The 15,985-nt window shown below is 51.8% G+C and overlaps 1 protein-coding gene across 1 annotated transcript in view; it reads right to left on the bottom strand.

Moving 5' to 3' along the window:
* Positions 1–15,985, bottom strand: part of ARHGEF18 (Rho/Rac guanine nucleotide exchange factor 18) — a 46,112-nt gene that overhangs the window by 24,134 nt on the left and 5,993 nt on the right. Inside the window, exons 2-11 of the mRNA XM_084498829.1 lie at positions 15,600–15,740; positions 14,740–15,199; positions 12,927–13,137; positions 12,355–12,466; positions 11,393–11,450; positions 11,130–11,174; positions 10,960–11,040; positions 10,514–10,619; positions 9,891–10,065; positions 1–53 (exon numbers count right to left, since the gene is read on the bottom strand). The exon at positions 1–53 is cut by the window's left edge and continues 15 nt beyond it. Coding sequence (XP_084354955.1) covers positions 1–53; positions 9,891–10,065; positions 10,514–10,619; positions 10,960–11,040; positions 11,130–11,174; positions 11,393–11,450; positions 12,355–12,466; positions 12,927–13,137; positions 14,740–15,199; positions 15,600–15,740 — 1,442 coding nt within the window. The remainder of the gene's footprint in view (positions 54–9,890; positions 10,066–10,513; positions 10,620–10,959; positions 11,041–11,129; positions 11,175–11,392; positions 11,451–12,354; positions 12,467–12,926; positions 13,138–14,739; positions 15,200–15,599; positions 15,741–15,985) is intronic.

Genomic DNA, 15,985 nt, shown 5'->3' with positions numbered 1-15,985 from the left:
GCTGCATTCAGCCAATAAACTCTTGCAGTTCTTATGGACATTCACTGCACAGTCTGAAACACAGACACAAAAGAAGTCAAATTATCCTTGCCATTCCCATCTAAAGAGAGACCTAAAAGATCTCTTAGTTTGGAAGAGGCTCAGAGCAATCCAAAGTGTTTCAGTGAGCACCCTTGTGTACATTCTTGTCTTGATTTTATGCCAATAAGGTAGATAAAGCTACCTTACACCACTCTCAGCAGCTATTTTTTGATCAGAAGACATATCTAACAGTGCTGTGTATTAGCTCCCTGTGCTAAAAGATGCTCTATGCAACAAGAAAGAATATGCTAGAACATGGGGAAATGCCATAGAAAAGCCTCCAAACTGCAGATGAATCTAAGGACTTGATTCTCAAAGAGACCACTTGAAATGCAATCAGCTCGCTGATTTCCAAGTGGTGTTATCTTTGTCCAGGTGTCAGAACAGAATGTTGAAAATGGGCAGAAGAATCAGACTGTGTTATAACCATACTTCATTTTACAAAAACATATTTCATCTTCCATGCTTTTAATGAATCAAACACACCCCAATTAAGGACGAGAACAAGTATTTGAATACTAGTGAATCTGGCTTCCTCTTTCTGCACACACACAAGGTCTCCTTGCATTCCTTATTCTTCTGGACAGCCTCTCTGAACAGGGAATTAGAGAACAGCAGGGGTCAAGAAAACAGCAAGGAGAAGAATGAGGGACAGAGGAAACTGGAGGTCACAGGAACCTGAAGAGGCTGAGACTGAGATTTAAGAGCAAAGATAAATACGAAGGGGCACTCGATTTATATAAATAACAGATACCTAACCTCAGAAAACAGAGGGTGTTTTTCTATCAGTAACTGGTGGCGTTAGGTCTTACTCAGATCAAGAATGTGGGGAGGTACAAAAATGAACTTGACAGTTATTTCGGTGAGCTCTTCTCAAACTGGAGAGGCACAGAAGGCAGTACTGAGGAGGACAGAGCTAAAAAAATCCAACTGCAACCCAGACTCTTCCCTTCCTCATCTGATCCTCCATCCATTTCTTTCTCTTCCCTCTCCCAGTCACTGGAATGGTGAATTTGGCAGGGAAACACAAAAGGGCTACAGCTCTGCCCAGTGCTGAGAATGTGTGGTCACCCACCTGGGAGGTGCAAGGCTTTGGGTTACCTTGGCTGAACGGGAACAGGAGCACCACTGCCTGTGCTAAAGGTACCACAGCGATGGATACCACAGGGAATGAGGCAAACCCACCAGGGTGGGTTCTGGGCTTAAACCGAGCCACGTGGAATGAGGTTGAGGATGCTGAGAGCATCACATTATCCCACATCTGCTTGCTATGGGGTCTGCTGCTGGCCCAAACGGGGGCCTCATCCAGCAAAGAATCATTCGAGACCAAGAGGCTCGTAAATATCATAAACGGCTCTGTTCAAGACTGGGGATAGTGAAATTAATGTATTGTATAATGATAAAAATAAACAGTAATAAGAAGAACACTTCCCTTATTAACGAGATGTTTTCCCAAAGGCTCCCAGAAGCCAATCTGCAGGCAGTCACACAGGAGCATTTTATTGGACAACACATTACAACGCCCAAAAGCCCAACACTGATTCACGCTATGCAAGAGGGAAATGAACAGCTGAAAAAGGGCATATGGATGCATTTTCCCCCAGCTCTAATACCTTCTTGTGGATCAGATACTGGCAATGTCCCATAAGCGTCTTCCAGAATTGGATTCCAGGACAAATCTATGACTCACCAAATATTATGAGTGTTATGACCCTGACCTTTGGTCTGGAACGGTACTGCCCAATAAAATAACTCTTAAAAGGCCATTTGCAAACAACCACAGCTACCACTTAGATATGTTGTGATTAATCTAAGATTTAACTTCTGACTTCCCCCCCCCCCCCCCCCCCACATACACAGCATTTTGGTGTTTTGAAATGACACATTCAAAAACAACTTTAAAACAGCTAGGTTCAGGCAGGGACACCTTTTAAGGCTGTTCCTAATGATACAAGGTGTTCAAGTACTGTTTTAATTAAGGATATATCCACTATCTATTAAATTCAGACAGCTGTGGACAGAACGGTTTTCACGCGAAACTAATCATTTTTATGTTTTCAGATGTCTGACACTTCCGAGATCAAAGAGAACCTCAGCCTGACACCATACAAGGTTATTACTGCCTCTTGGATTGACAAAGAAAACATTCACATCTGAACAATTTGCATATGAATGATTAATACAGAACATAAAATCCCAATTTAAACAAAGATGCGCAACACAGTAACCAAGAAACATTTTAGGCAAGTACAGCATTCCAGAAGAAGCAGAGTGACTTTGTGATAAATCTCCTTAGGGAAGAGGAGGAGTCTCACTTGAACTTGCAGAAGTTTCTGTATTTGGTAAATCCAGGTCACGTACCTGCAGGAACTCAGAACTGATTTAACTTTGTCCCACTGGCTTTGGTGGCCGGTGTTTGTTTATTTTGCTAACACGCCTCGCCGTGCAGGGGCAGAAACCCCAAAGTGGAAGGCTGACAAGATACTTCACATTCGGAACCAGAAACAGCCCACGCGAGAGAGCAACAGCGCTGAATTATTAAGTTGCAGCTTCCCTCTTGCTCTCCAGAACCAACCAACCTATGACCCCTTTCTTGTTGCGTCTGTTTTTATTGTCCGAATGTCAAACCGGGGGTGTGGTGGGCTCGTGTCACTCCCAGCACTACAAGTTCAAGGGGGGGGGTTGAGGTTTTCTTTAAGCAACAAATCCCAAGCCGGAACAAACGAACAATGGCTGTTTGTTTTTCTAAACAATACCAAGGAAAAATAACGCGTTATACTAAAAGAAATATGAGCACCATTTCAATTCTCTCATGCTCAACCCTTCCCCCATTCTACAGGAACACTACAGGACTGAAGCAGCAACTATGACAATCATAAAAGGTATTTAAAATATTTCATAGGTAAACATTAGGTGGAACTACAACACACCATGCCTGATGGCTCCTGCTTGAGAGCCACAGTTCATGGGTTTATTTTTATACCATACTGATGAGAATCAAACTATTCTCTTTATAAATTTATAAATAAAAACAAACAAATCATAAGGACCACTAGAAAACACTTTGAAAAGGGGATGCACCAAACAGCTGGGAAGGAACAGTTCCTTCTCTTGGTTTTACAGAGAGCACACACGGATACCATAATAACACAACCACAGCACCGAGTCTCCAAACAACGTTCAGTAATTTTGCTTATTTATCAGAGCAGCGAAACCAAACAGTACCAGAAACACTCAGAAAGCTATTTCACTTCTTCATCTGTCCCTGCTCCCTCGCACCTCCCCTGAAAGCTGTCACAGGCCTCGTATCGGATGGGGTTTTCCTCTCCATCACACAAAGCTGACCCCACACCATGCCTGGGTCAGGGCATATTTCAAACCGCTCACCCCAGCTGCGGGCAAGGAGCCGTCTGCACTTTTCACCATTTGTTTCCCAAACCGTATAAAAGTATTTAATGTACACGTCGGGCACTTCTCGCTGCTGGAGCCCCACCGGTACGGGTAGCACCGAGGAGACAAGGGGCAGGATTTCTCCACCACAGCACGGCGATGCTCAGGCCTCCCTGGGCCACACGCTAACACCTCACCTCCCTCAGCCTTTGAGAGGTCCCTGAGGTGAAGACCAGATCCCAACGAGCTGCCTCGCCCCCCAGATTAAGCCTTGAGCTGCTCACGCCGGGGCCGGCTGTAAACCCCGACGGATTTATCAAGGAGAGGACGAGGCGAGCCCTGGGTTTTCCTCCACGTCCCCTGACGTTGTGTAACTCTGCTCCTTTCCCCTCCAGGGCTGCAAAACCCCAGCCCGGTGCCGTAGCCCCGCTGAGGGCTCTGAGGGGACCGGGGGTGAAGGGGGGTGGACGGGGACCGGGGGGCGGCCTCACAGCGCCCTTAGGGAGCCCGGTGCCGGGGAGGGGGGGGGAAGCCGGCATCCGAGGCTCGGGGGGGCGCCGCCGGGCGCGCTGACAACCCGGGCTCTTACCGGACTCCCCGGGGAGCCTCCGGTTGCACTCTCGGTCCCGGGAACGGCCGCCACAGCACCAGGAAACGCTCCCGTGTCCCGGAAGGGAAAAGAGATGCGGGAGGACGAGCACCTGCGCCTGCGCGCCGCCGCCCCGTCGAGGGCAGGGCAGGGCAAGGAAAAGGGGAGGAGGGTATGAGAAGGAGCCTGGAGGGGCTTAGGACCTTCCTCAGGCTTGGGACCCTCGCCCTCAGCCCGTATTTTTTCCTCAGGGAGCCCGCTCCCCTCAGCAGCCCGCGCTTTCTCCTCAGGGAGCTCGCCCTCCCCCTCCCCCCCTCAGCCCGCGCTTTCTCCTCACGGAGCCGCTCCCTCAGGGTCGGGAGCCCGGAGCCGCAGGGTCCCTGCCTGAGGAAGGGGCCAAATCGGCTCTCCCCGAGCCTCAGAGCCGAGCCCGGCTCCCCCTGCTTCATCTCTAAACACCCGGGGACTCTCCGGGGCACCTCCCGTCAGCGCCTGACGGGGAACAAAGGCTAAACGGCCCCTTGATAGATGGGACGCAGCGTCCCGAGTGATGGCTTTAACGCCGTGCTTCGCGTGTCCGCGCAGCGCCGGGGATTTACTCTAAATAGGGAATTCATCATTAAAAGCCCGGTGGGATTTGCCATTCAATGCGAAGTGTTTACAGCAGCTTCTGCCAAGGCGGCGTTGGGGTGCCAGGCGGCTTGGCAGCGCGCTCGCTTCCGAACCGCCCTGGAACTGCTCGTGCCTGCAGCCGGCCTGGGCTTTTGTAAGTGACCCTTGTGCAGACAAACAGCGAAAGCCAAGGAGATGCTGCTTCACTGTTGTCAGATTCATGCATATCTTGTGTAACAAAAGTGGAAAAAAAATAAAATTCCCTGAAACTAAGGCCAGCGGTTTGATGTACCAGCGCAGTGCCGCTGAAGAGCTCTGTGGAGGGAGGAAAAATTGGAGCACCTCGTGACCTAACCTTGCCTCCTGATCTGTGATTCACTCCGAGGGCTTAAAATACCGATCTCCATCACAGGTTTGTCATATTTTACGTTCTGCACGTGCAATTTGCCTGTCAAGCTTGAAAATGCAACGCACGCAATTTCAAAGCAAACTTCCCTCTCAAAATCCACCCCGCAGCTTTCCCGCGCTGCTTTGAAAAAGCCTGACACCATTTTGGCTGGAAATGTGCTGAAATCCTAGACTACCATGAGACCGATATTGTCTCTGGTTTCCACACTGCGACCTACTTCATCGATTTTTTTTTTTTTTCATCTAATATTTGCAAGCTTTTCAGAAATGTTCCCTTTTGTTCTGGTGCTGTACAGGACTAAGTACAAAGAGGTCCCAGGCATTTACTGGGGCCTCTCAGTCCCGATAGAGAAATAATCATTAAATGAAGCAGTTTGGGGGTAAACAGCTGGCTGCCACTCTGTGACAGATTAATCCTTAGACACTTCAAGCTTTGTGCTTCACTATAATATAAAAGTAAAGCACTGCAGATTGCCCAACGAAAGCTTTCACGGAGAGAACATGCTGTGCTTGTGCGGCTGGCCTCAGGGCATCTCCACAAAATCAGTGCAAAATCTGGCACAGCAACCAGCTGAAATACTCCGTAGCTTAGAGCTAAGGCTTGGATTGCAAAGAAGAGAATAGCACTGCACCGGCTTTCTAATCCTGTGTAATTCTCTATAATAATAAAACACTTCTTACTGAACAAGTAGCAAATAGATTACTGTCACACGGCCTTATGCAGCTGTCAGGCCAGGTGTACAAGACACTGAGGTTTCACCAGGAAATGCAAGGAACAACATCTTGGAAATGTTCCAAACAAAGGCAATACTGTCCAGAAAGGAGAAGAAAGAGAAAAGCAGAAAAGGAGAAGCGCTGAGAACAATATATTTTTCTGCTTCCTCTCCTAAAACCTCGACAGTTGCAGTGAGTATGTGGTAGGGCCAGCTATATGTCTGCAGATTCATAGTTCAGTCAGCATTTCCTCTGAAACCAATCCTGCAGACCACTTTCCCAGTTGCTTTAGATCCTGCTTCACTGGCTTGTAACCACATTAACCCACAGCTGATCACAGGCGCTCTGGTTTCGCCTGTTTGATTTGGACTCCTGTCAGTAATCACTCATTCCAAGAGGGACTCCCAGTCCATTCATCACTGTCATCATGTTACAGCAGCCAAACCTCCTTTTTCCCCAGAATAGAAGCTTTTTGGCAGCTGTGTCTCTTTCCAGAAACGCAAAGTTTCAGGTTGCCTGCTGCTTTTCAGATTTCTCAGGATTCTGTGTGGGCTGTGAGCAGAAATCTCACAACAGAAAATCAACTCAGTCCTCCTTATGATCAGGCAAACCTCTCCTCCCCGTATTAGCTTATTGGTGCTGCGCTGGGAATCCTAAAAAGAAGGGTGTGCAGGCAAAACTGCAAAGTGAGAGGTGAATTTCACACGCTGAATTTCAAGCCCAGACCAAGAGCCGCTCTGGCCTGTTTTGCTTACAGACGAAAACAGAAGCTGTTTGCCTGACAACTGCGGAGACCCATGTCCTCCATTTACCCATGGAAAAATCGTAAGGAAGGAAACGGCTCTTCAAACCTCTTTCACAATGTGCTAATAAGTCCCGGAGACGAGATGTTACTGCAACTTGCTATAAATCAGCCCGTGTACTGAAACAGCCAGCAAAGGTCAGCCTAGGACAGGTGGGCAGTCTGCTGTCAGTCACAACCCTCCGGCCTGGATTATTCAGGAAGATTCATTAAACTGAGCGCCTTCTCTTAAAGAAGAGGGATCTGTCCAAAGCCTGCTGAGTGCTGTGGTTGTAACTAAAGGTTTGCTTTTGAAGATGGTTGATCTAAGCTACCAAAAGGGGCTAGGGCTGCATCTTTCCCATAAAGTAATAAAGATAGAAGGCTCAACTAAAGACGTAGAGGTCCCACCTCTACCCCAGTGCTCAATCTCAGGTCCCTGAAGGGGAAGCAATCTTTCTGCCATCCATACACCACAGCATATCCTTGGCTCCCCTCCATGGCACAGCCCGCTTGGAGAGCTCTCCTCCTGTCAGGGCTTTCCTGGGATTCATCTAACTCCTGTTGCATAAACTCTGGAAGCATGTTTATAAGAAAGGATTAATTTAGGCACAGAACCTTCTCCACCCTTGACAGCAAAGGCTCAGAAGGAGCTTTCTCCATTTCCAGGTGAACAGTAAACCCAGGGGCTCTCAGCTCAAAGTTTAAATAACACCAAAGTTTGGGTGGCCACCGTTGTCGAGATCCCAGTTACCACAAACATTGCTCTTTGTTTTCCATCCCTGCCAGACTCCTAGCATCACGTCTGGGAGACTCTGAAGCTGGAGCTGCAGAAACTGTCCCGCGTTTGTACTCGACGCACACCACGGTCTCCTTCCTGCCTTCCCTGGGAGGCTTTGTACCGTGTGGAGCGAGGACGGACGGGAGGAATCAGGTGGGAGAGAGAAGCAAATCGCCCTGCACAGAGCCACCCAGGCTGCCTGCCGTCTTCACAGCTCACATGCCTGTTTCCAGCACAAGAATGCTAATTCTTTGTTCTGAATTAAAAGCAGAATTCCTCCTGCTGTTACTTTGTCTGAAACGAAGAGCTCTTGCTCCTCTATTTCATCACTGTCCTGGGAACCACCAGACTCTTTGTGTCCACAGGACAGCGAAAAAGACCTCAGGCATGAGAATGCCTACTCATTCCCTCATCCATCTCCCTGGTTTCAACCCACCCTTTGCTTTAACTGCTATTTTTTTCTTATATTCTTTTTTTTCGAGCCTGTTTCGCTTCCTGCCACACGGTGGTGCTGCAGATAAAAATACCACGGAGATAACGTAAACAACAGCACCTGACCATGAGGTGGACCGAGAGCTGGCCGAGGGCCGAGGCGTATAGATGGCGGAGCGTTGAGTTCGTTAGGAGCAAGCGAGAGGAGCAGCCAAATATCCTCAAATTCGGGCAGCGGCAACAGCTCGGGCTGAGCCCCGACAGAACGGCTCACACGTCTGAAAAGTGGGCAAGCCACTCTGGCTGCCCGGTGGCCCAAAAACTTGCTTTTCCTGAGCCCTATCAGTGACTCGTCAGGAGACCACGCACTGCTCCGAGCTGTGATAATGGCAGCTAGAGATATCAGCTATCGACTGTGCTGCCCAGAAGCAGCTTGCAAAGGTTTCAGCCCAGCATAATCCAAATATAGGGCTAACGGCTGTCACGCAACAAGTCCCCGGTGTAGATCAGCCACAGGCAGGCCATTAATTTTAACGAACATCGGAGAACCCTGCCCGACTGCACAGGGAACATGCAAAAACGAGCTCTGCTGCCCATGTTTGCCCATGTTTGCCCATGTTACCCTAGGCAGCGCGATCCCCGAGCAACCCAGGAAACCAAAGGAGATGTCACAGAGTCCCAAACACAAACCAGCGCCTCAGTCACCATGGAGCTTTTCAGCTGAATGTTAGTAAGACTTAAGAACACAGATTCCTCATGGTAAGGCTAACAAACATGGTAAAGGTTAATATAACTCACATCCAGTCCCCACGCATTTATGATGGACAATGATATGCCAAGCCAAACATATTTTGAAAGACGGCTCCATCCCCTTGAGCTCCCAGTCACAGATTTCCAAAGCAGAGAAAGAATCTCTCACACTGGCAATGACCCCAGGGTTCCTGGGACCAGAAAGAGCGTGGCTCTAAGCTCTTTGTTCACTACAGATCAAGGACTATCTGCATCTGCTCAGATTCGGGTATTTTTGTAAAGCAGCATGCCGCACTGCAAATAGAGCCTCAGCTAAGAGCTTTCAGACAGAAAGAACAAAGCATAACTCTGCCACCTCTCATAATATTTGAATCCTTTCTAAATATCCACAAAGCACTTGCTCTGATTCAGCTCCCTCCTCTCTGTTTTGGCTGTGACACCTCTGAAATGTTCACTAACAGCCTGTGGTCCTTTTAAATCTCTCTCTGCCCTGAAGGGAAAATATGCTTCTTATAACACATCCCCTAAGGCAGCCAGTTGCTTTGTCCCAGGAAGGTTTTACTGACCTTAAGAGTGCTGAGAGTTCCTTACTTGAGAGTGAGCATTGCTCGAGGATACAAGGTGGAGGAAGAGAGCGACTCTCTCATTTCCAAAAGATTTAATCTGCCCACGGGCAATTTCTCAAGAATTAAAATGTTCTTCAGTGCCCTGAGTATCTGTCCCTAGGAGGAGGGACAGTTTGTCCAGCAGCCAAGGCCATGCAGCGAGGCAGGACAGAGTCCCATGCAGGCCTGCAAAGGAGCAGCTGCCATTCCTGAGCACTACTTGCATCTGAAAAGCAGGAATCTCATCCATGCAAGTCCTGGGAGGCCCCATTTGAATATTGTGTTAGTTGTTAAAGCATTGGATGCTCCAGGAATCCCTGTGCCCATTCACAGGACAGATGCTGAGCTGACACATCCCTGCCCTGGTGAAAAACAGCCTAAAAGAGCCAGCTTCACTCAGACAGCAGGGAAATTTGCTTGAGTAAAGCAGAGCGTCGTGAAAAAGAAACTTATTAAAGGGAAAGTTGACCTAGAACCTTCCTTTGGGGGGAAGGGGCAGGAAATGGTCAGGTGGCCAACGATAACAAGGATAAATTATTGCCAGGCAGATGCAGTGATGATTTAGGCTGTCTGGAGAACAACCGAGCCAGGCTAAGTGGGGCGCTGGGGTGAGTCAAGCCAGGCAGAGAAGTGAAGCAATCCACGAGGCCGATTTAAGCAGGGGAATGGCAGGCCTGGGCAGAGGGCAGGCAGGGGAGCGGGGACAGCCAGGCAGGGCCAGAGCCAGGCAGCGACAGCCATACTCACTCAGGCACTGCAGACCACTTTTATTCATGAGGGGTTTGGCACACAGGGAGCAGCTGGTGCAGCTGGAGAAAACCCCTGGCACAAGCTGGTGCCGATTGACCTCTTTCCACCTCTCTTTTGGCTCCTTTGTCTCTTTCTCCTTCTCTTTCTCTTTTGATTGCTCTTTGTTCTTACCCTGGAAGGAAAACAACAACAAAAAAATACAGCTCTGTTATGTGCCTCGCACTGCCCACACATTCCTCTCCCTGCTGGTAAAAAAAAGCATACAGCAAGCTGGCACACAGCAAATGCAGTGGGCCCCGTCGTGCCTGAACCTTTGGGATTGCAGTGGTTTTCCCAAATGCCTCCCAAAGGCTTGGGACAGTCCCTTTAGGGTAAGCCCATGCGTGAGGAAGGGCAGCACACAGCGCTGCAGCACGTGCCCGTACCCCTGCAAGCTCTTCTCTGTGAGTCAGGGACCACTTGGTCCCCTGGATGCTGTTAGGAGTCACCGTGCATCTGCTGATGAAATCAGAGGCCTCAGCCACCCAAAAGCAAGCCAGCGGACTGGTCCCTGGAACCAGATCCCCTCTCCTGCTCGAGGAATTCAGCAACCTGCTCCACAAATTCGCCATCTCTCTTACCTTATCCTTCTGCCAGGACCCGGTAACTCGGCTCCGCAGGGAACTCAGCCGGCGCATCACCTTGGTGCCTTTCTCTGCTTTGTCACTCTTTCCACTGTCCTCATTTCTGAAAGGAGACAAAAAGCATCTTAACCAAGGGAAGTTAACCAGCCAAGCACGGTTCAAGAGGGCCCCATCCCTGGGCTTTCGATCCGTTGGGGGATCTGGTTCAGCATCAGTCACATCGTTCACGGGGAGACTTGCAAATAAGGAAATGAGCTTTCAGATTACGGCTGGCACTGTGTTTTTGCTCAGTGCCATGCACAATGAAGCCCCACTCTGGGCAGAACTGCTGCAGAAACCAATGTCCACAGTAGTAGCGGGGTGCTTGAGCTTCGATGCAGTGGGGCTAGAAATCAGACTGCTCCAGGGACACCGAGTGTGGGGCTACTGCCCACCTCACTTACTCGTTAGACAGGAACTCAAACCAGGTGAGGTTCTGCTGGGAGGAATCACTGCCTTCTTGCACACAAACTCTCTGCTTTGCCCTGTGCAGGGAGAAGACATCAGACACAGCAAAAAAAAAAAAAACAACACAAACAAACACAAGAACAGAGCTTCTCCCAGACACACTCACCCATGATACTGCTTCAGCTCCTGAAGTACCTGCTGGACAATTAGCCTACCAGGGACAGGGCAGAAGAAAAACAAAAGATCAGAAAATCTCGTGGCAAACGCGTCCTGCACCCCACAAAGAATCAGGCACTGGTTTATGACCAGCTACGGAGCCGTGCCCCAGCATGGTGGGATCTCCCTCATGGTCTGATCCTGGATCTCCGGTAGCTCAGATGCACTCAAGAATCTCAGCCACCTCCAGAAGCCAGGACTGACAATACCTACACGTGGTCTGGGGACACGTGATCCTTCTCCAGCATCTCCAGAGCAGGGGGTTCGACACCTGGAACACAAAACACCCTCAGCAGGTATCCTGGTTTGTTGTGTTATACCTTCCTCCTGCAATCTGTGTTACCCTAACTTCTGGGGATCCTGCTTGCAGCTAGAGGGTAGGAGCTGACACCATCCCAGAGACCCTCCCTGGTTACTTCCCAGCCCATCTTCTTAACATTTCCCTACATTTACTCCCGGATAATCCTCGCCAGTGGGGCAGGCTAATGGATTCCAGCAGCACAAAGCTGGCCAACGTGAAGTTTACAGGAGCTGGGGGGTCTTTGGTGCTGACAGGCCACCTGGGAGAGGGGCTCTCCTAGGAGCTGAGTCCTCTCACTGTGCTTTGCAGCACAGGTCACAAAAAGAGAGCAGAGGACAAATATTCTGAGCAGGGATTTCTCTTTTCACAGGCTCATAAGCCTGGAGAGCCACTCAGCAAATAAGCCCTCAGTTCATTCCTCCTGTTGTCTCTGGTTTTCTAAGGCTTTTGGTGCAGAAAGCAGAACCTGAAGGCCTGGTCCCACAGCCTGCTCCCCTGCCAGTTAAGGGCCCTGCTGCCAGAAGCCCACGTTTGCCCTTTTTCTTGTGGGTGGAGGAGAAAGGGCACATCTAAACCACGGGCAGAAGCAGAGGTACATTTTGTTCCTAGGAAACTGTCCTTGCCTCGTGTGCGTGAGGAATGACCAACGCTCCGGCTGCACGGCGATGTGCCTCTGGGGACACGTCTGTGCTTAGACTCCTGTAAACCCAGCTCATACCCAAAGTCAGCTTGACTTTATCTCAGGAGCTCCTGGGACTGTGTAGCAGGGAAGGGCAGAGGATGTCTAGACTTGCAGAGGCTACAGCTCTGGCTCTGTGCCTTAGTCACAGCCGACCTGCACTCGATTAAAGCCGTACGTGCTGTCTGCACCAACCTTCCATGACCGAAAGAGCAGTGTTGAAACCACAGGGTATGGGAGGGGAGGCGATCTCGCAGGCTGATGGCACAGACTTCGACCTCAGCCTCTTCCCGTCACTGCCACGTTCCTGGAGAAGTGAAAATTCACGGACATCTTTGGTCCTGCGTGTGCCAAAGCCTCCACCGGGGCCCAGCACAGTTGGCAAGGCACAAATCAGGGAATGGGGCTCCCATCTCAAGCGCCAGCGATCAGCCCTGCCTTCCCACAGCCTCCTGCCCTGCAGGCCCACCCCAGCAGCACCAGGGCTCGTTCCCTCACTGCAAGCTTCTAGCTGTGCTGTATCAGAGCACAGGATTAGACCGAGACCCAAAAAATGCATCCTGCCACCAGCTCTGTCCCAGAGTCTCGGTGGAGAAGCTGGTGAGGCAGTTCAGAAACAAAGAGAGGGGAGTATCAGTGGGAACAGGCAGTGCTTGCTCCCTTCTGGCTGCAGCAAGGGAAATTACAACAGCAGTTCTGTGTCTTCTGTGCCTTCTGCACACCCAGCTTGCCCGCTGCCAGCACACACGCAGCCCTCGCACACTCACCACCTCCTCCGAGCCAGGGCAGCCCGGGAGGCTCGGGCGCAGCGGCTCTATCTCCACCTTGATCACCATGCTGCCACCACCACTGCTCCAGGCTTCCAGTTCGCCCCGGGGCAGCTGCAGGGACACGCGAGGCTGCGGGCAGGACCGGCTGCCCTTCTCCACATCCTCCTGCTCCGCGTCGCTGCCCGCCTCGGTGGTATCCAAGCTGAACCTAATTCAGTAAAGGGGAAGGAGACGGCTTAGCAAGGCCGTCCCATTGTGCCAGGCACTGCACAGCCCCTGCCATGTCCTGAGTTTGGGTGGACAATCCTAAAGAGTCTACAGTGAAGACAATCCTACAACTGTGGAGTCCACAACAAAGACAATCCTACAGCTGTGGAGCCTACAAGACAAGGAGGCCACCGCAGCAGGCCTGTGGGAGAGGAAATGCTGGGAAGAGTCAGCCTGGACATCAAGTCCTGAGCATGTTAAAAGCATCTTCTCTGGCTGCCATCAGCAAGCCCACGAGCTCCTCGGTCACCTGGGATGTTTAATTTGGCTCTTGCTGATCTCTCAGCAGCTCCTGAGACTGCACAGCCACCCTGCAGCCTGCCTTGCCTGCGTGGGAGCTGCTGGCCTGCCAGCTGCAATGCCAGCAAAGTCCCTTCGGGCAATTTAGAAATGGCAGATGTTGTCATTTATTGAATCATCCCCGTGGCATCGTGTCATAAATCCTGCTCCTCCGGGGCCTGGCTTCAGGGAAGGAAAAAGAAATCCTGTTCTGGGAAGCGAGGGGCGGACCGGCCCCCCAGCACCCTCCAGCTGCCTGAACACCAAGTGCTGCTGCGGTGCCAGCAGCGTAGGGACAAAATGATGGATAGGAGCTTCGTTCCTGCTGCCAGAGACAGGCTTTGGGACGCATTTGCTTAGGGGACAGCAGGGCTCGTTCCCCTTCCCTGGCCCCCCACTCGCACATGCTTAATCACACAGCAAGGAGACCGGCATGGACAGCCACTCCATGCCACCACGGCTCGTGTGCCTGTTCCACTGTAAACTGTGAATGATCCCTGGCACACGGCACAACAATAGGTCTGGGAACCAAAGTCGGAGCTTGATAAAGAACTGCCAAGATTTCAGGCTGAGATAATTTTAGGGTACCTTATAAGGAGGGGAGATATAAATAGGCGTTGCTGGCTTGCCCCTACCTCCCGGCCAGCAGAGATCAATACGTTTGTCAGCAGGGGAAGCGTGCACAAAGGAACCTGGAGCCCAAGCGCTGCAGGCGGCAGGAGCACAGCACAGCAGTAATGCCAGGCCTGGAAACCCCTCCCAGCCAGAGCTCAGCTTCACACCACAAAACGCACCCCCCTTCTGCAGCCACGGGGAGAACAAGGGGGCTGAGGACTGCTGCAATTGCAGCCACAGGCCCCACTGAGCCAGCTCGCAGAGCAGAAGAGAATGGGTTTGGCAGAGCTCTCTTAATCCCTGGGAGCTGGTAAAGTTCCCTCTGAGGCAGAGGATGGAGGTCACCAGGGCAGCTGATGGTGTGCAAGGGTCCTCTGCAGGCAGAACCGAGCTCTCCCCAGATGAGAGATCCTCTTCCCAGCCCCAAGAGCAGGAAAAGAGGCTCGTCCTATTGCCAAGAGACACAGAAACCTCCTCCTGCCCTCGTGTCTGTTCCTCCCCGTCCCACCCAACACGAGCAGCAAGCATCCAGCTGCCTTGGCAGACGCTGAGGAGGGCGGGAGACCACCCAGCAGCAGGGCGATCGCTCCAGCCTCCCGCAGCATCGCTGTGCTGGATATCTCACACGGCCCTCACGGCCCTGCCTTACCTGCGCTTGCAGTCCACGGGTGACAAGGGGCTCTCCCAGCTGTGCCTGCGAGAGGTAGACATGGACCTCACCAGCGTGGGGAAGGACTCCGTGGTCTCCTGCAGGTCCAGGTCTTCACCCGTCTCCTCGGGACCGTCGGCAGCGCCGGTGCCTTTGTTCAAGAAGTGGCAGTCGGCCTCGCCGTAACGCACCGAGCAGGACACGGGATTGGAAAAAGCCACATCCACGGACATTTTGCTCAGAGCCTCAGGTCTTTCTTCCAAGAAACGAATGGCTGACACAGCCTGGGGGGCTGGGTCTGGCTGCGCCGCTGCCTCCGGCGCTGTTTTGGCAGCTGGCGGGCTCAGGAGCCCCAGGTCTTTGTAATACTCCGTGCCGTGGAGAGCCGAGTCTGAGAGGAGATCCTCAGTGCTGCTGTGCAAGTCAGCTGCGGGGACGTCCAGCTCTGTGGAAGAGGAATCTTCCTGCAAAGGCAGCAATGGCACAGCCTGAGCGCATAAAGCCCATCAGAGAGCCTCGTGCTCCTCCTGAGAAGGGGGCACATCCCATGCAGAGCTGGGACTGCTCTGCTCTCCCCTCCCGATGCGACCTGCCCCAGTCCCACCAGCTCAGCTTGCTCCCGGGGTTTGTAAGGCTCCCTCCATCCCGAGCTCTAACCATGCCTCACACCCACTGACATCCGTGTGTATGATTTTTCCCAGCAAGAAAAGCAATATAACCTTGTGCTCCTTGATAATTCGGGTCAGCACCCTTTTTCCCCTGCCCTTATTCCACCTCAGCCCCCTTGGATATGCTGACCCCCCCAGTTTGTCACCCCCAGCTCCTGCCTCGCGTGGTGGCAGTGGAAGGACAGAGGACACTCGCCTTTTCCTCAGCCATGCTGGTGAAGAAGGTGTCATCCTCAGCGATCAGGGACGGGAGGAAGCTCTTGGGGCTGCGGTACTCCAAAGCAGAGGGGCTGCGCTCAGCGAGTTCCCGTAAGCAGGGCTTGCAGTCAGACCCTGCGAGACAGAGAGGTCACAGCTTGTGGCTGGATGGCCAGGAGGATGTAAAACCAGTGACACAGAGAGGTGACATCAGGCAGCACTGACTCGCTCCACGTGGCCTTCTGCTCCCTCAACCCTTCTGGACAGGAGCCTCGCAAGCCCTAACCAGCCTCCATCCTGGCGGAACACGGTGTAGGGCTCCCCTAGCAGCAGAAATGCCATCCCTTGAGCCACGGCACGTGCCGGGGCAGAGACCAGGC

The sequence above is a fragment of the Aythya ferina genome (genome assembly GCF_964211825.1).
Source record: "Aythya ferina genome assembly, chromosome: 26".
NCBI classification, from domain to species: Eukaryota; Metazoa; Chordata; class Aves; order Anseriformes; family Anatidae; genus Aythya; species Aythya ferina.
The sequence above is the reverse complement of the archived record's forward strand: the minus strand, read 5'-3'. Positions and strand labels throughout refer to the sequence as shown.